The sequence below is a fragment of the Anomalospiza imberbis genome, chromosome Z, assembly GCF_031753505.1.
Source record: "Anomalospiza imberbis isolate Cuckoo-Finch-1a 21T00152 chromosome Z, ASM3175350v1, whole genome shotgun sequence".
NCBI lineage: Eukaryota > Metazoa > Chordata > Aves > Passeriformes > Viduidae > Anomalospiza > Anomalospiza imberbis.
Window position 1 is genome coordinate 44,466,853 of NC_089721.1, and position 20,510 is coordinate 44,487,362.

Below are 20,510 nucleotides of genomic sequence, written 5' to 3' on the forward strand. Positions count from 1 at the left end.
TGGTGGACTGTGGATCACCCTAAGAAAAACTTGCGGGTAGGCTTGCAAAGTAATTTTTTTGTCTTAAACAAGGTTTATTTTTTAACAGGTAGGAAACAGAATAACAGACTGCTATGAAATAAAAGTCACCTCACTTACATGTTTGCAGCAGGGGATCCTGTTGGATTAAACAATATCATTAAAGGACTCATGATGTCTTCAAGTTACTCTCAGTTAACATCTCGGGAAAGAATTAAATGATAGTAACATAAAGCTTTCAGTTGCCTTGTTGTGTGGCTTTCAATTTCCTTCTTGTGTACCTCATCTATTTTTCCATAACAAACCATTATTTCTGTATTACCTCTTATATGTGATCACAACTACATAATGCAACTACACCCTCAGGTTAAAATAGCAGTTACCATGAGGTATATTTATAAGAATGACCATTAGGGGATGCTTTGCACTTATTTGGCTACTGGGAATTTAGGTGACCTGGAAACTTTCAATGTATGAGAAAGAGCCATGTCTTTCCACCAGCAGAGATTAGAGAGTCAGCTCAGCTGTGAGATGCTTACAGTGAGACTTGTGTCTATAGATGCTCAAAAAATCCTCCTTGGAGCTTGGGGCTCTGTAAAGTTTTTTTCTCTTAATGAGATTAGTTCCTTATTGATACTTCTTAAAATAGCCATTAGTCTTTACTTTAAACACCTGGGAGTTTTTATCCAAACGCTTACAATTTCTTTCACTGCCCTGTAATAGCCAATATACGTTTCACAGCAATGTATTACGGGAGTTTCCCATATTCAAACTGTGTTACATTCTCCTTCATTTACTCATTGTACTGCACTGAAATGAAGTTATTTCACATTTTGTTGCAAAAGGCTCATCTGTTTGGACCAGTTCTCTCTACTCCGAGGCAATAGCTGCAGGTCAACAGAGGTGTCTGGTGGATAAATGCACAAGTGATCCTCAAGGGCAGCATAACACTCTCTGCAAGGTCAACACAAGCTGTACCAGAGCAGCACCAGTAAGCACCATCCCTGTTCAGTTTTGCCTGAACCATTTTGACATTGATTAAACTGAATGTCTTTAACTTGTCCCTTCAGCATGCATGCTTCAAATATTCTCCTATTACAGTTTTCTGTGTGAAATTTGTTTTCTTCAACCACAATAACACTAAGAAAGGCAGTTTTATCATGTGATGTTCTATGGCTGCAGGTCAGTTGCTGAGGTGGAGATTTCAGTCATGGAGTTTGAGCTCAGACACATGGGATGGTGAAGCGAGGTAAAGGTGCACAGACTATTAGTGCAGTAGGTTGTCACCTTCTCAGTGACCCACAGCGAAGGGAGAATGAAGCATTGGCAGTTTTGTCTTTGCCTGGAAAGACTGAGTCTCCCATAAGGCAGCTCTTACCTAGTTTGGAGAGTCATGAGAGTCATGTGCCACTGTGCCTCTCCTCCCCTCCATGTCTGCACACCTGTCCCTGCTGTGTCCAGACGGTGTGCTGTCCCTCAGGTTTGCCTCTTAATCTCTCTTTGCAGCCAATTCCCTGCTTTTCAAAGGCTTTCCCTCTCCTACAGAGGTGTTCCCTTCACTTTCCTATGCCACTTCTCTTTGATCTTTTTACACAGTCAACCTCATACCTTGATTCACTCATCCATCTGCTACCCATGGACTCCTCTCTATTTACATTAGGCTGCTTTTTTCCCTTTCTCCCCTTGTTCTGCCTGCATTTGGAGCCCAGGATGGAGTGCTGTCTGCACTTAGTTCCTGTGCCTGATGCCACATTAGACTGCAACATCTGGGAGCAGCTGTGGCAAAAAAAAAGTCTGGCTTAGCCCAGTCGACTCTGGGCAAACAGCATCTTCAGAGGAATCTTTGGCCACCTAGACTTGCAGATTCTGGGGACTCTGTGCTGAGCATATGCAAATGAGTTTTTACAAAGTCTTGTGACTAGGCAAAAAGCTGGCTGTTTTTTCATGGGAGTTGCAAAAGGACACCAGGGAGCTTGCCTTCCAAATTTCAAACTGTGAAGAATAAAGACAGAGGAGCTACTCAGCAAAATTCTTGTAAGACCTTTTTTTGATTTGTTTGTTTGTTTGTTTGTTTGTTTCATATTTTATTCCTCCCAGCGGGACCAAAATATGTTTTCCTTCAGTCTTATTTCCTGAAGTGACTAAATCCTCTAACTTGAAACGTAAAAAAATAATAATAATCAGTCTAAGGGAGAGACAGAACCTGGGAATTTTCATCCCAAATACTTAGCTTGGCAAAATTTATAAACAACTTAAAACAAGCTCTTATAAAGGGAACTACTGAGAACCCAAGCTACAGAGGACTTGCTTGCGTTATACACAAAAGTCCAGTAGGAATTCCTCTGTGATCCATTTGGAATATGAAACTCAAAAATAATCTGCTTTTCATATTTCAGAAATCCCCCTTAAGTAATGGATGTCATAAGGAAACATTTGATTTCAGCACTTCTCAGGCCATACCAAAGCTGTTGCAACTAGTTGATTTGTTAAGTATGTAACAGATTTATTTTACCAGTTTTCTTGTGGGATTTTGTGGAGTTTTTACTGAATCTCTTTTGTTGTGAAACATAATTTAAGTACTTACATGCATTTTAGAAGTACAGCCCAGTCAGCATTGTACAAGTTGAGCAGTAGGATTCCTTCAATGTGTATCCTTAGTATCTCTAGGCAGAAAATATGAAAATGATACATGAGGTTATTCTTAATTTAGACCAGTAGCAAACTTGTTTCCTACCAGCATCCTTGCTCCTAGGCTTACAGGGCAAATCCTAATGCTACCACCTGTTGCCATGGTAGTAGATGGGATGTGCCCCTGTACCAGGCACTGGGGAGGCCTCACCTTGAGTCTGTGCTCAGTTCTGGGCCCCTCACTTTAAAAGGGACACTGAGGGGCTGGAGCCTGTCCACTGAAGGGCAACGAGGCTCCTGAAAAAGCTGAAGAACATCTCTCATGAGGCACAGCTGAGGGAGCTGGGGTTGTTTAGCCTCAAGAAGAGGAGGCTCAGGGGGAACCTCATTGCTTTTTGCAGCTCCCTGTAAGGAGGTTGGGGTGAGTCAGGGCCTGTATTCACTACAGTGCCTGCAGTGAGAGGACAAGAGGAAAAGGCCTTAGGCTGAGACAAGGGAGAGTCAGATTAGATAGTATAAAAAAATTTTTACTGTTAGGGTGAATTGGAATTGGTTGCCCAGGGAGGTGGTGGAGTCACCATCCCTGGAGGTGTTCAAGAGGCATCTGGAACTGGTGTTTGGTTCTACCACAAGTGGATTTACATGTCCCATTTCTCTTCCTGTGAAAGAGCAGGAGCACTTTGTCAGTGTGCAGCATGGGGCAGGGTGTCCTTCACACCAAGGCTCTGTGAAGGTTTCTGCAGCTGCAGAAGGCATGACCTTGGTGAGCAGGCTTCACTGCTCCTCTTGCACCTGCAGAGGAGCTGCTGTTGCAGTCCACTTTTGCTGAAGACATTTTGGCATGGAAGCAGGTTTGCCTTGGGGTGTGAGTTCTTTGCAATAAAAAGCAGTAAATCTTCTTGACCACACCCATTGCTCCAGACCTTTCCTACCCATTCTCCTATTGCAGATGCCAAGATGCACAGACCTCAGCATGGCATGAAGTTTCCTGAGCTGCTTGGCTGCTGCTTTCCCCAGCCTCACAAAGGAGAGCAAACCCTACATTTACAGTGTCCTGCCCTCAGCCGTCCTTCATCAGAGGGAGTCTTGTAGGCTTTCAGTTTGTGTCTGAATGCAGATCTGGAAGAGCAATTCTGAAACCCATGAGAATGTGGAATGTTTGCACTGTAAAACTTCATTTGGTTCCTGTGGAAAGTAACAATCATGGCTGCAGAGTCACTGATGTGAAGTGTTTGTCATTCTGGACCTGTAAAACATGATAAAACAGGTAGGAATTTTGTTGACTTCAAGGTCTTTGCTTTTTAGTCACTCACAGACTCTTCACTTTTCACAACAGAGTAAAAAAAAAATGTTTTCTTAATTTAATATTGTGGTTGTAATGTTTCCTTTATCCTCAGACTAACAGGAAATGTTCCATCCACAGCACAAGTTTTCCTTAAGTGTTCACATATCAGCTCCTCTCTAACTTCCCTCTACAGGAGATAGTTTTCATATTATCTCATTGCAGGATTTTATGAGCAGTGACTGTCAAACTTTAGGTGTCTCTTCATTTGTTCATATTGATATTGGTCTTATTTAGACAAATTTCAACTTCTGCCTCAATCCTTGTTTTTACAATGGAGTCTTCTCTCTAATGTGTCAACAGTTTGCTTTAAAATTGCTTGAAAAAATTCAACCTATGGTGGTTCAGACTAATTGAACTAAAATGGAGCAATAAGTTTTAAGTATCAAGATATATGCATGGGCCATCAACATAAGAACTCCCCAAATGTATTTAAGTGATTTTCTTCATGCTTTTTTTAATGCAATATTTGTAGGCCAGCTGTGGCAATAACTAATCATTTTAATGCAAGATTACATAACTCCAGTTCAGTGATTCTGCAGAAAGAAACTACTTGACAACCTCTTTTTATTTTGTTCTAATTTTATGAAAAAATCAAAACTGAGGTTCTTGATGTAAGAAAAAGAAAATAATTTGAACCACTGAATTTTGAAACTCATTTAAATATTTAATCTCTCTTCCGCTTCTAAATATAGTTTCCTAGCAGTTACTGTTTCTATTCCCAGTTCCCAAGGTTTAACCATCTTTATGGATAGAAGAAAGTATTTTTCTTTAGAACTACTGAGTGTGTGGCAAAAAAAACTCTACCATGACACAAGGGATTTTTCTTGATTTTTCCATAGTCTGTCTCAGCAGGACTGGTTTTGCTGGAAGACTCCACATTGGAAATATCAGTTATTAGATCAGGATTGTATTTTGAAGTGAAAATTGCATTTGCAAATGCAAGGCAAATGCATTGTTTTCTGTCTTTTGATGGGGGTTTGGGGTTTATTTTTCCTCTGGCTGGTGAGGAAATCATAAATTGTTTCTTCAGCATTGAAGTGACTGTGTCAGCTTGAAGATACAGCTTTGATGTTACCTGTTCTATTCTTTTTTTAAAGGGTAATAGTGAAGTCCCTGTTTTGAAATAAATATGGTCTCCCAAATGAAGCTTATTTAGTGCATCATTTAAATAGAATGGTTAGAAACCTTACCACTCAGTAATTGGATGTTTAAAACTCGATTAGCATAAAACCTCTGATTTTTGAGTTGTTTTGTGTCCTGATGTGTTTTCCCTGTGGCTGTAAAGCAGAACATGATTTGCAGTTTCTCCAGGAGAAACCCCTATCTGTTCTAATCCCACTGACTGCTGAGTCTCACTGAGCTTTCTCCAGCCAGATCTCAGCAATGGGGCCCCACCAGTCACACAAGTAAACCCATAGTAAATATCTGCAGCTCTAAAGGATTTATTTGGTTGGAGTGGCTTTTTTTCCTTAATATGAACTTAATATTTCCCTTCACGTTCATCCCAGACTTTTGAGTTCTCCCTCCTAGTGTTGGCAGACTCACCTCCCACACTGATACTCATGTCTGACTCCCATAGACAGGGATGGCAGGAGAGCTGTTGGCAGAGGTCAGCGCATGCCAGCACACAACATGCCTTCTCATCTCATCTGCTGTACGCCTGCCTTCGGCTTCACTCTGCCTGTGCCTCACTTCACTGCCTCACCCACCTGATGCCTGTCTTGAATTCTTTGCCGCGTGACTGGCTTGCTGCCCTTGCATCCTGAGCATCACCCGTGACTGATTTTGGGTGGTGCTGTTCAGAAGAGTTAGGAAGCAAGGCACACGTACTGTGCATTTCCAGGCAGAGCTGCTGTAATAAGGAGGAGGGTTAAGCAGGGACTGAAATGCAGCTTTATGATTATTCATCTCAAACAGTCCCTCTAGTGACATCTCTGAGGTTAAGTCACAGGAAGTGTGATATTATTAAGCTTAATTAAATTTACTGTAATTCACATCTGCAGAGCCTTTTTTGAATTAGTGTTTAGTCTTAAATTGCCAGTTTCCCTGATAATGGGGCTTCATAGTATCCCACATTAAGTCTTGGTGTGTTATGAATAAGAGGGCAGAAGCCTAAAATCTAGGTGACGTGCAAAAATCCCTCAAGTTTCTGAGTAGTTCTGAGGCAAATATGCAATTAATTTAGTTTGCAACACTAAGCAGGAATGGTACCCCTACAAAAAATTATTTCCTCCTTTATTTGCTCTCACAGTGTAGGTGTGGAAATGGGGCCACTGGAGATCTCTTTTGCAAAACCATGTTTATGAGCTGTGTTGTTTGCCCAGTGCAGGTGATCCTTGCCACACACTTCACCTCATCAGGCTGTACTAGGTGCAGACCCTTATTGATTACCATGACTTGTGGGAGAGAAAAATCTTTGCACTTCAAATTTGGTATAAATTATAAATAGCATCTCCAAAGGTTGTGAGTCATACAAGTGGAACTCTTCTAAGACAGCCATATGTAAAGCTGTTGTTGTAGAGGTTATTAATTTTATGATTGGACCACAGATGTATTTGACCCACAACAATGATCATCGTCCATAAAATGCCACCATCAGTCACCTGCCTTCTTCAAGAATGTTCATTAACCACACCCAGCAAATGTTATGCTAATAAAAGAAAGTTAATCCTCGCTATATTGGTGTAAATTCATTAGTGAAACAGCACCATCTTCTCAACATTTTTCTCACTAGTACAGCTATGCAGACAAGTAGAAGTGGATCATGTAAGTCCTGGAAGTGGATCATGTAAGTCCTAGATACACAGGATGGGGGGATGTAATATGTGTGCATATATAGACAGCAGTTGGTATAACACAAACAAGAAAAATTTATATGGTATGGGTTAATCATAAATTACTCACTGCAAGTGCACAAGGGTTATTCACACCTCAGATCTGCAAATTTTTATTTATTTTTTTCCGGAAATTTATTTATACTTACTTGGCATAACTAAAATTTTATCAAACTTAAAATAATTTGTTATTTACTCCTTGAACATGATTTTTTGACTCCACTTGTTGTTTGTGTTCTGGTGGCCCACCTTCATGTCCCATGGCATTTTACAAACTCAGATATGTTTCCTTTCCATTAAATCATTAAGAAAATGCCCTGAATTTCCCACAAAACCATCATTCTCACCTAGGAGATAAATATCTCATTTCTCTGATACTGCAGAGCAGGGCAACTGCATTTTCACAGATTTGTCCTCTTTTTCTGCCCTCACCACTACATCTGGGTAGTAGGAGCATCCTGTGTTCAACTATTTTAAATACTTGCCAAATACTTTTCTGACTTGCCAGTCAGACCTGAGACTTGCTTTTGCTGTTAAGACACAGGAAAACATGGAGAAGAATGATGTGTTTGATGCCAGCAGCTGGAAGACAAAGGTGTTTGTGAGGAGAAATTGGATGGGTGCACTAGCAATGAGGTAGAGGAGGTCTTCCTGAAATAGCTGAAGCTAAGTCAGAAAAAGGTAGAAATTTTTGGGCCACAAGAACAGGACATCTGGGATCAGTGTGTGGATGAGATGGAGCAAGATTAAGGCCAGGCACTGAGCATGAGTTCAAGGATAGCTGCCAGGTGAGCAAGTTATAGAAGAAGAATTCAGAATTGGATTTCCTGAGGAAACAGGTGTTCTGGAGAAACAGGTGTCCCAGGTGGATGAAAAACAGGCAAGGAGTAGGAAGAGATCCATTTAAAATGAAGGCTTAGGAAAGAGATTAGAAGGTATTCCTGCCCCTGTGGCTTGGACACCTGCTTAGCATTATGGGGCAGGGGGAGAGGGAGACATAGAAACACTCTTTATCTGCCTGAGACCCTTGGGAGTATTTTCACTGCCAAGCCTGATGTGTTTCTGAGCATGTCCAGAAGTGATGTCATTGTAAGGTACAAACTTTAAGGTCAGGAGTTGAGGTGTTTGTGGAGCTCAGACTCCTCAGGGGATGGTGAGTGACTGAATTGAGATTTTCAGGATCACTTGAACTTAGGTTCTTCAGTTTCACCTCTCTTGATGTAAGGAGGTGAATCCTTTGTGGCAAGTGATGGCTCCTGAAGTTGGTGTCCAGCAAAAGCAGGAAAGCAGGTCAACAGCCCCATTTTAGCCCACCATTTGCTAACCCCATTTCCACCATCCTGCAGGAGCAGCCATCAGAAGGGGAGGACCAGGTGCAGATGAAGTTAGGTTTCCCACAGGACTAAAGTTGGCACTGTAGCAGTGGCACTTGGATTCTTGAGATTTTTTTCATTTTACCTGTCACAGGATTAGCCTCTGAAGACAAATCAAGGGGAAGTGCCTTTTCTGTGACTGCTCCAGGACTAGAGAAGATGAATGGTGCCAATGGCACATTGGAGGAGTTAAATTATGTTGAGTCACCTTAGGTTAGGTTAGGGTGGGTTGGGTTGGGTTGGGTTGGGACCAGTCAGAGGCAGTAGTCCCAAGATGAAGCAGACGGCTTAGTGAATACCACTGTACCTATGGAAGTACTCTGGACTTGGGTTGACTGTAGTCTTTTGTCTACACAGATACAACAGGACACTATAATCCAAGTAAAAAATTCAGGAGGAAAAAATGCTTTTGAACTATTTCCTATGTAGAAGATTATAAATATTTTCCACTGTGGGAAGGGAGAGTTAGTGTATTCATTAAAGGCTTGCAAGGTATGAATAAGATTTTCACTGAAATCATAAAAACACACTGGGTGTTTGATGTGTTTCATGCCCCATGCATGTTCTCATTGCAGATTGTTCCTTAGACACAGGCTCATTCCTGTCCCTCAAAAGACCTTCTTTACTTCCACGGCTGTCTATGTCAGCATCCACACCAGTCTTCAAGCTCTGCTTCTGGTGTGAAAGAACTGAAAATCATATTCTGCTGCTTTAGTTTAAAATTGCTTTAGTGTAATTTGTCCTTGTGTTCAAAACTTCACAAATGGCAAGTAGTGTGTGCTTATCGTGCTAGTGATTAAGAACTTTTTTACATCTTTAGTGGATGGGGTGTCTCTACTGTCATGTAACATGTTGTTTAAAAGCGCTGCTGCCTTTCCTAGCTGCTCTTTGGTGCTGGCATTGCCATTTCCATGGTGTTGCGTTGGCTGCTGTGTTTTTGGAAAGTGCAAAACTGTGTTGGTTTATGCATATGCTGCTAGTACATCCAGATGTTTGATGGTATAATTACTATTTAGAAATAAATAATCATAAAATACATTACAAAGAGGAGCTATTTTCTATGCAGCTGGTTGTTTCCCTTGTCCTGTTTCCCCAGTCCTGGTATCACTGAGTAATTTCTTGAATTAGGAAAGTTCTCACAAAATAGCAAGAGTGTGTACTCTTCAGGTCTCTGCCTCATAGGCAGTAAAAAGCCGTGGGATTTTGCAATAAACTCAGATTTTAAAATCAGCCCTTGAGTATTTCAGAGTAAAGTAACTTGCAGGAGTTGCTGCAGAATGTTTTAAATGAGTTTAAATATATTTTATAAAACCTGTATGTTTGGTAACATCGGCAGCATTGCTGCATGAACAGAGCTCCTGCTGTGGGCTCAGCAGAGCTCAGATCCATTCCTCATCTTGGCTGAGCCACTCGGTTTGCAAAAGCACAGTAATGATGACTTCTCCCTTATAAAGCTCTGTTAGACGTGTCTTTGCAAAGCAATGAGAAGAAGAGGGTATAACTGACGGCTTGCATCATGTTGCAGCATATTAAGATCTGTCAGGTAAATTAGTATTTTTCAGGTTTATAACCTATGGAAGCTGTGAGGCTTGAACAGTTGGTTTTCAGTGGTCTCACCCAAGAAGTCTTGTGGTTGTAAGTTTTCTCATGAAGTGTTGAGTTCTGAGCAGGTCAGAATTTACTTTATTTAAAAACCAATTTTCCTTTCTCCTAGTTGAGAAAATAATTGCTTTAGAATGCTATCTACTTTTTTTCTACTCTTGCTTGCAATTTTATATTGATTTTTTCCTATTCATGATAGAAAAAATTCATGTGTATTATTCAAATGCTTCAGAACTGCTGTGAAGTACCTTGCTAATACAATCAATTTTAGATGTTGCTTAAATAAAGCCAGTGAAGTCACAGAAGAGACAGGGCTGGATAGAAAGAAACTCAGGAAGTTACTTTGTCCATATTGGTTACTTAATTTGTCCATATTGCCCAGGGTGAGGTCAGCAATACCTATAATATACCTAAGACATGGTTGTCTATCCTATTCTTAATTTCCATTGGTGAGATCCTGCACCTTCCATTGGTATCTTCTTAGCCCAAAAATATCTCTGTAAGATGTAACCAGGGTATCCCACCTTGCATTTGTCAGGTAAGGAATTTTTATACTTGTCTTTACATATGGTAAGGGTGAAGTTACAGATACGAATAGATAAATGGAGGGATTGATAGATGATAGACAGACAAAAAGTGTTGTTGATACACATACTATATAGATGGAGATAGATATATGAAGATTGTATAGAGATAGGGATAAAGACAGCAGTAGAGAGGTGAACACATATATCAATATAAAAATAACTTCAAAGCCTACCTACTTCTCTCTGCATGGTACACCATTTTAACATGAGTTTTAAAATCTATGGTTGCATAATATTGCATACATCTTTACTGGATCTCTTCTTCAAGGAAATGGCTTGCTCTCCTGCAGAAATTTGTTGTATTGGAAATTGCTGCCTCTGAGAATGTTGTTCAGACACCATCTTTACCTTTTTTAATATATACCCAAAAGAAAATTACATAACTTTTGGTAACCTGTGCCTGGGAGAGAAAGACCTCACAAGTTTCACTTATTTGGCCGGTTTACATGTAGAGGATCAAATGACCTGTACTCATGGGACTGCCTTTAATAGTAAAGGAAGAGTAGTGGAAAATAATGATGGTCGTGTTAGACAGACTCCTATCTCTTTCCTGCATTGTAGACCTTGCTTGCAATGAGCCTTTATGTGAATCTTTGTATTTTGTTGCCCAGAGGGCAAGAGGAGTTTACTAAATTTATTTTTTACTTTTCTTAACCACTTGCTTCTTGTGGAAAGTTGGTGTGTTGTAAATAAGGAGTGGAAGAAAAAACAATTGCAAGTATGGGAGTCCAGAGGTGATCTTTTTTCTTGGTAGGATGCTTGTTGCTCTGTTTTCATCATCCCACTAACGATTATTACAAATAATATGTGTCCAACAAAAATAAGCACTGCTTTGTGTCACAGTAGATAATAAATAAGTAAAAAATGTCTTTAATATGGGTAGTCTAGTTTCCAGCATTGCCATGATTTTTCTTATATTGAGTCTTAACCAGTTTATTGTGTGTCTAAGCCCACTTAAGCTGTATTTCATGTCTTCAAGTTGTTCTGTTTCTTCCCTCTTGGCTTCTCCAAAGAATTTATTTTCATACAAAGTCACTTTCAGATTATTATCATGTCCATGACTACATAAACAATTACTTCTTAGCCAAACTAAACACATCAAAGTTTTGGGATTGGTTTGAGGTTGGGGTTTCTTTATATCCCCTCAGAAATGACTGCTTTCATTTCATTGTAGTTTAATTTATATCTTAATTTTGCCTAAAATTTTAACCTTTCTTTACCATTGTGACATCTAGAAGTGCTTATGCAAAAACTCCTTTGGTCATTGAATCTCAGTGTTCTTGAGCTAATGGACTCATTCACAATTTTTCCTGAAGCTCTCGTTTTCCTAGTCAGAACTATCGAGTGATTTTACGCAAGATGTATTTTTTTAATCTCCTTTTTCATTAGCTCTACTGGGGATGCTCTGAGAGCTTTCTGTTTTGGAGTTTGAGACCTGGATGTTCACGTCAGTAGACCAAAATAGTCAAAAAGACACAATAATTTTTTCCCATGCAGATCAACAGTATAAAGGAATTTTAAGGAATTTTAAGAGAAACCTTATGAATTAAAAGTAGTTATGTCATACTTGATAATATCTGATGCACTTGAGAGTAAAAAATTTATAATTCCTGTTCAAAAATAGCTTTGTGATACAAAAGTAATTTGTTAGCATACAAAAGATGGATGCAGAATAGGCAGGTAGCATCTCTTATTCACACCTAAGTGCATATTTGGACAGTATTGTTATATTCCTACAGAGTTACAGAATTGCAGAACTGAATACCTAAGAATTAAAGAAGTTCTTTGATGTGTGTGTGGATAATGTGATAAAGAAAGAAAGAAATTTCCGTTGATTTATAACTTTCAGGAGAAAAAAATCCTTTCTGAAAGGTCTGTCACACTCCTCTACACCGTCAGATGGAGTTGGCTTATCTGTTAGTTTACATGTAAAGGAGAAATTAGTTGTATTGCTTTTCATGTTTAATAATGTTTAAAGTGTTCCTGTTCCTGTAAATGCCCACAAAAGTCTGTATTTTAACCTCTGAGCCATTTGAATCAAGTTCTGGTAAGACTGAGTGCCTTTTAGATAATTAGCTTGAATCATAAATGTAAAAGCAACCTCTGCCACTGTCTACAGACAAGGTGGCTAAGCTACTCACATTGGCATTTTGCAGCATGACAGGGTCTCAGTGTAGATCATGATCACAGGGAGCAAACTCTCTGCTGAGCAAGACCTTGTTGAAGAGCAGCAGAATTCTCCATCCCAATGGGAACTAAGCCCCAAGGCATGGAACACCCTTAATTCATTTTGAAGCCCATGCTCTTTTAGAGATGAGCTGTCACTTGGAGAAGCAGATCTGAGGTCAGCCCTGTGGCTAGTATCTGTGGAGAAGCTTTTCAACCTGGAAACTTTTCTCTGCAGAAATATTTCAGCACTAAGGCATGTATGAAGATCTCTCACAGCTTCTGTGCAGCAAGAAACCTTTGTCCCACACATCTTGTAAACGCAGCGGGGGGCCACCATTGTGCTGTGTGTCTTCTGAGCACCGCGGGAGGAGGCTTTTGTCTGACACAGTGGGCAGGCACTGTAGGAGGGCATCTTTGTCCTGCACAGCCAGTAACCGCTCTGCAAGAGTGAATTACGGTGATTGCAGAGCTCTTCTCTCTCCAGACACTCTGCTTTCTGTTGGAGGAATTTGTCAGCCTTGCTAGGTGAAGATCTGCTTTTCCTGAGTGGAAGTGAAAAGGGAAGACAGTGAAAGTGCCTTTGCATGCATGTGTTCAAATGGCCATCAGGATCATTCACACGGTCATATTGTCTAACCACCCCTGCAGGCACCATTCCCAGTTTCAATCTTTGCTTTTCCTCTTCCCTATTTTTCCTACACATTTAGGCTGCCCTTTTAATTATTATTTCTTTGTTCCTTCTTATGTTTGCACTATCTCCTATTCACTATGCTACTCCTATATTCGGTATCTATATTCTCAGTATTCTTTCAGATGACTAATAACCACATTTAAAAGGCTTGAGCCCAAATACCAATCCTTCTGGGACTTCATAGGTATATTTTCAACCCCATATTGTTACTTATTATTTGTCTTCTCAAATGCTTTAGTCACTTCTCCAAAAGTGTGCCAGCGCCCATTTTCTAGAGTCTGAGATAATATACAATGGGAGAGGTATAACTTAGCATCTGTGAGATGGGATGGGATGGGATGGGATGGGATGGGATGGGATGGGATGGGATGGGATGGGATGGGATGGGATGGGATGGGATGGGATGGGATGAGTCTGGACCCTGTAGAGATGCAATGTGTACTGCAGCTGCTGGTGGACACGCTGCTGGCTGCTAGAGCCAGCACAGGCATGGCAGCACACATTTGGGAGCTGCATTACTCTAGATCTCAAGTGTTTGGGGAACCCTTGACTGGCATAAGGCAAGTGAGAGGTAGGACTGACCACAGCCCATTAGAGCAGTGAGGGTCATAATCCATTTTAAGTGATTACATTGGTTCCCACTGCCTCAAGGTTGCCACACTGACCTCTGTCGAAAACACAGCAGTGAATAAGTCTCTCACCTGCTACTTTTTGTTATTCAATAAAGTTTGGGCTTTATCTGTCCTTGTCAAATTTGAGCGTGTTGTGTCTGCTGTTATTCTAGAGGTGCTTGTGATTTTTTTATAATGTTGACCTCTTTCTTTACTGGTATTCAGATATGAATTTTATGTGTGGTAGTTAGTTTCAATTAATCCTTCTTTTCTCAATTAGAAATGTTTTTTCTTCTCATTCCCACCCTGGTCCTCTGTTACCTACCTGATTGTACATGGATTCTCAGAAATAATTGTCAGTAGTCCAGCAAGTTCATTAACTGATTCCCTGAAGACCCACATATGCATGTCATCCAGACCTCATGATTTGGATATTAAATTTTTAAAAGTATTCCCTCACCTGATTATTTTTGCATCAACAACAGTATTGGCAAGTCTTTATTATTTCTAACTGAATATCTATCTCTTTGTGGTGCTTGGTAAATTGATTCTGGAGCTTGTTCACTGTTTTACTGTCATTACTCATTTCACCTCACACATTATTGGTTCCACCATCTCTTTGGTGCTCCTTTCCAATGATATTATGCACATGTTAAAATATATATTCATTTCTTGCTACATCTCTCCATGATGGCAAGCAGGGGGCTAGTTTGCTTTTTAACATTTCTGTCATTTATCTCTGTGGGGCTGGGACTAGGAGGGATTTATACTTTTTTTTTATATTTAGCCTTTGCATATTTTAGAGTATTCTAGCTGTTTCCCACACTTAACAGGGTTTTTATATCTTTTCCATGCAGCATGCTCCCAAGATTTCTCAAAGAATTAATATCTGAAATCACTACACATTGTGTAACAGCCCATCAATTAATACAATATATTGAATCATGGTTTATCATCACGACTGTTGAAATTAATGAGAACTAAGGATATATATCTCGGAGGACCTTGGCTTTAGAACAACTGCTTCTTATTTTCTGTCTCTTAAAAATTATTCTTTCTAACAATAAATAGATGGATGTTCAGGCATTTAATTTAGATCTGTGTACTACTAAATACACAATTGTGATTGCAGTTCACCAGTTATATTTTTCCTCTAGCAAAAGTCTTATGGCCAAAATCTGTTGTCACCCTTAGGATATAATTCCACTTACTTCAGTTGAATTTTCCAAGCCTTTGATATATAAATCATAAATGCACAGTGTGTGCTATGTTAAATTTTTGGGCTTTCCCTTTAGTAGTAGTTGAATGTGAATACATAAGGGCAAAATTTGACCTTTAAAAAGGACTGTAAAGGGCCAAGGCAGATACTTAGCAAGCTTTTCATATTGCAATATTAATCAAGCAAAAATCATCATAATCCTGGAAACTAAATATCCATTGTAGTGATTTTATCACCAGGGAAATTGTTCATCTGCCAGTAAGATTGTTACTAGGAAAAGGAAAAAAGGGAGTGTTAAAATTGGTTTAGACTGCTGAATCATTGAGTCCCTCTAGACTCAAAGCTTGAATTGTTTTTTGAGAAGAGTGGGTTGAGAGGAGTTGCCACAGGAAAGCTGTAGGTTAATCAGTTTCAGTAACACTAGTGAATGTGAGTATGATCTCACTTGGGAACATGAGGAAAGTGCATGGGAGAAGGAGGATGAAGAAAGACACAGGGAGGCTTCAGAAACTTACTCTTTTTTTGTTTTGTCATTTGTTTTTTTGTTTTGTCATTTTTTGTTTCTGGATGATGCGGCAACCCCGGATGACCCTTTTATGGGGGAGGAAGGTTGTTGATGAAAAAGGAAGAAAGGGGGAAAAAAACCCACAGTATTCACAGCCTGTATTTTCATCTTAATCCAGTGGATATTAATGAGGACTATTACAATCAAGACAAGAGAATGCAGACAGACAGAAGTGAAAAAGATGTGCTTGTGTGGGAGATGGCAGTGTAGGGACAAGAAAGTCACATGGAAAGATGTTTTACCTCCAGAGCTCAAAGAGGTGTTCACCATATGCTGTGACACAGGCATGTGGGAAGGAGGTGAAACCCCTGTGCAGGCATGTCCTTACAGTGTGTTAGGACAGCCTGTCCTTCCATAAAATCAGCTTTGGTAGTTGACTTTTGTGTGCTTGGTGGCAGTAGGCAGTTATACCGAGCCAAGCCATAACCTTAAGGATGTGTCTCTTAGGCTGCTGATTTTGCTAGAAGGGAAGCTTTATCCTCCTGTGGTTTTGGGCCACTTCTGTGTTTCCCAGGTGGAGAAAAAGTCTTGATGAGTATTGCTATGAGGTGTCTTACAGGGGATGGGACAGGTGATCTGTATGGAAAGCCACCTGCAGAATAGAGTCATAGAAACTTCTGTGTTGGACAGGACCCTTGAGATCACGGAGTCCAACGCAACCCAGCACTGCCAAGTCCAACACTTGATAGGATGGACTGTCTCTGAGTAAAGAGAATTTCTACAATGATGGGTGAATTTGAAGGTGGAAAGCACTTGTATAAAAAGAGCATGTGGGAAATTTCTGGAAGATGTAATGAATTATCTCTGTACAATGAATATGGAGAGGGGGAGGAAAATCTGTGTGTGCACGTGACATGGGTGGTCTTTGTACAAAAACATCTCTTTGTGTGAGAAGTAGTGTCTTTCCAGAGAGGGTTTTTTGGAGGATTGTTTTGCTTGTGTGATGGCTGCCTTTGAGGGAGCAGGGACATGCAATGTGGCAGGTAGTGCCTCCATCAAAGACTTTCTGGAAGGGATGGTGTGTATGTACCCACCAAGGATGCTTCATGGCTGGATGCCTAGAGAGCCCTGACAGGGATGTGAAACTGGTTATGCAGAAAATGCCATGCCAGAGCAACTATCCCGTATCCCCAGGTACTGATGGCCACCCTATGTCCTGCAGGGACCATCATCCACCCTGGATTGCATCACTCTCCACCTGCCAGGCTGTGGCCACTGTGTCCCTTATTGTTGTCACCCTCAGATTGTGATGCTGTCACAGAACTGTTGCTAGGCAACAAATGTGGTTGCTGGGTCTCAATAGCAAAGGGGATATAGCTGAAGGGGAAAGTGAAGTGTTGCACCATTGTAGAGTAACCATAGCAATGACCTACTATCACTGACTAAAGAATTAGCATTTGCAATGTTAAAGTATCAAGCAGAAGCCCAGGATCCAAAGACTACCAGGCAGCATCCCTGCATAATTGGGTCACCCAGGAAGAGGTCCCAACTCTTTCACACCCCTTGGCTCCCTATCTCCATTGTCTTGGTTTTGTCTTGGGGATTGGTGGTGGGTGGAAGGAGGAAGGAGTGTGGTTGTTTAAATAAAGCAAATGTGTTGAAGAAGGCACTTGCAAAACAACAGAAGCATACACCAAAATAAAATACAGAGGTAAATCTGTGTGCAGAGGGAAGATATAAACAGGAAAAGTCCACTTTACTGTCTCAATATTATCTGTGGGAGCAGGTGCACAAAAGGTGCCTTCATGATGCATGAGATGTAGTTCAGATCAAGTGTTCTCTTTCACTTGAAAACAGATGTACCAGGCTAGAAGCAGTATAAAATGAAAAATAAAGAATACAAAGTAGGTCTGAAAAGTAGACACTTCCTTTTTCCCAAGGTAGGCCAGATAGGTGAGGTGCTTCAGTGAAGCTTTTATTAGCAGAGTGCTTTGGGACCTTATTTTCCCAGATACTAGACATGTTGAGGATTCCTGATTATGATGTGGGTAGCTGTGCATGTGAATTTGTGTATGTTTGTGTATGTATCTGTCCGCATGTGTGTGCAGTTGTTCTTGTCAGCTGCACCAGAGCTCAGCAGCAGGACAGCTCTGACCCTTCCCAGGCTCCCACCAGACCAGCTGCAGCAGCTAGGTGTCTTCAGTGAGTTTTGAATTTTTGCATTTTATGGAGCATTTATCCTGTGAACACCCAGCAAGTCACAGAACAACCTCTAGTCAAACTGTCAACTTTGTGTTTTGCAGGTACAGAACGCCATGAACTAACTTCTTGGAAGAGTTTTCCATCTGTTTTCAAGTTCTTCAGTGAGGCTGTAAAGGCGAAGAACAGCTTGGTGAAACCAACCCCAACACGACGCTCCAATAGGATAAAATATGAAGAATTCTAAAAGGAGTGGAGGGAAAAGCCCACCACCACCAATATCTTTGCTGCTTGTTTTCTGCAAGGAGTCTCCCAGCCCCTCATTAGATTGTTTTCTTCCTAGAGCACAGGGTCGTGATGTATACATCTAAATAGCGTTTTGCATTATTTCTAGATGAGTGCAACTGTCAAAGCAATATGGGTTCACTGGTTGTGCTTCCTGTGGGCTGTAACTTGGATTTTGTGCTGCCCATCAGTGTGCAGATTAAGGCTGACAGCGGTACTGCACAGTGGAGAATGGTGCAGCTCTAATTGCCCTGACATAGCCCTGCACCAAGCTGAAGCCAGAATTTAACAGCTTCATCACAGTGCTATTGCCTGCAGGATATATTGCAGCTTCCTTCTATTTTGAGACAGAACAAAATATTAATTGCCCTTCTTTAAAAGACGGACCTAACTCAAACGTGTTAACCAGCCTATGATTTTACACCTACTAGCCTTCTCTTTCTCTGGGACAAAGTGGAATTGACTTCTAACTCTCTCATTTTTCTGCTGGCAAGAGTGTCCAAGAAGTTTGACCCAGAATTCTAGAAAGGCTCCATTGCTGAAGATATTTTCTCTTTCTAGATCAATGGCATTATCTGTAGATCTTTTTTCCTTTGGAAAGCTCTACTTAAAAAAATGTCTATACATTAACAGGCTGGATCACACTGTGAGATATGACAAGAAAAAAAAAAGAGACATTATTTTTAAACACAAAAATGCTTTCATTTTCATATGCTGGGTTTGTAATGACTTGCCATCCCATGGTTATTCCCTTTTCCCTAAACTCACAGGTTCCTACCCAGTTTCCCAGTCTCTCTGACAAAGGTTGGCCAGCAGGGCACTCTGTGTGGGGATTTCACAACATGCATGGGGAGTATGTGGCTGTAGCCATAACTGTTTTGTTAGGCAGGTTTTCTCCACTAAAACTAAGGGAAAAGATGTGCTTGATAGCGTACGCAATGAGCAAGCACTCTAATTAAGCTCCTTTGGTGTTGATAATACTAAATTAAAGTTGTCCTTTCTTTAATGGCCATGCCCACCTTGCTCCTTATGCTGATAGTGGCAAAGAGGGGCCACTCAAACATGAGTTTTGGACCCAATCCTGGCGTCTCCTCATGCAGTGTGTCCAATCTTACAGCTGGGGGCCAGAAGTGGTGGTGGGGAGCATTAAAACAAGGCAATGCCAAAACAGGGGCGCCCTCATATGCCACGGAGCAAAAGCAGAAGTGCTCATAGTGAGATGTAAAGGGAAACCCAGATGGATTTGGGCCTAAATCCTCCATGTGGGTGGCTCACAGCACCCACAGAGTGCTTACATCCCTACCTGCTCATACTGGCAGCAGGACTTAACTTCCCCAATGTCACCAGAGGACACAAGGAAAAACGACGCACCACAGCTTTGGTCACCATGGAGAGAATAATTTATTTTTTCTGACTCCAATCATTTATAGTTCTCAAAAGGTGCCAGTGGATTGGAAGGTGAACGTGCCATCTCTCCAACGACATTGGACAAACTACCAGTCTATCAAATTTCTCCGCCTCTATGAAAGAATGCAAAACAATAGGTTGTTTACAGAAAGTTGCGTGAGAAAGTTCTCTACAAGAATGTAAATTCAGAAGGCTTTAGAAAATCCTAAGAAATCAGGGCGACACTCCAGCTGCTGCTTCCTGTCATCTTGTTGCATTTGAGCTCTGCCCTTGGGGAGGGGTGCTTGGAGCAAACACCTGGGCCTATGCCTGTGTGGAGGGAAGTGCAGTATCTGTGCCTGGCAGATTTTCTTCCTGGAGGGGAACCTGTTGCTGAGGGGAGAGGACTGCACCCGGATTCCTCTGACCTCTGGTCTCTTCACTCCCAGTCAGAGGATGCTGCTGCCTGTGGCCAGCCTGATCCCCCACTGCAGGGGTCTACAGCCTCCCCTCTCCAGGCCCGTGTCCACCCCGGCCCCCTGGACCCTGTGTGTTCAGGGGTAAGGCGAGAGTTTACATGGTGTGGTTTGGGTGTCTGTGCTTCATCCCGCAGCTGGGGAAGGTGCAGAGGCCCGGGAAGTTTGCACATGCACACACCAGACCTGCCACTCTGCGTCTTTGTGGAGGTGAAATGGACTCTCTAAGAGCAGATATATTTTTTTAATTGTTGATAAGAAACAGCCTACAAACATTTTTACTGTACACTTATCATTTTCTAAGATTTTTTTCTTTACTGTGCCCTGGGCCCAGCTCACATAATCACTCCTGTGTGGGGCTGTAGAGCAGAGGGGATCCTCACCACTGATACTGCTCTGCTTGCAATGAACAAAAAATAAATATGCTCTCTTCTCTCCTTCTTGCACACTTTGTGTCCTTGTGTTGAGCTCCACAGGAGCTGCTGTCTCTGGTGGGTAGGATTGGGGTTGCATGGGTAGCAGCTCCACCAGCCTCAGAACACATGCAAGGGGAGCAAGTGTGTTTGCAAACCGGACCCCATA

The 20,510-nt window shown here is 41.2% G+C and overlaps 1 protein-coding gene across 2 annotated transcripts in view; it reads left to right on the plus strand.

The window, feature by feature from the left end:
- Nucleotides 1-19,074, plus strand: part of ARB2A (ARB2 cotranscriptional regulator A) — a 237,664-nt gene extending 218,590 nt beyond the window's left edge. For both annotated transcript variants that reach the window (XM_068175708.1, XM_068175709.1), the window contains exon 10: nt 17,886-19,074. In XM_068175708.1, coding sequence (XP_068031809.1) covers nt 17,886-18,028 — 143 coding nt within the window. In that variant the 3' untranslated portion in view covers nt 18,029-19,074. The remainder of the gene's footprint in view (nt 1-17,885) is intronic.
- Nucleotides 19,075-20,510: the final 1,436 nt, after the last annotated feature.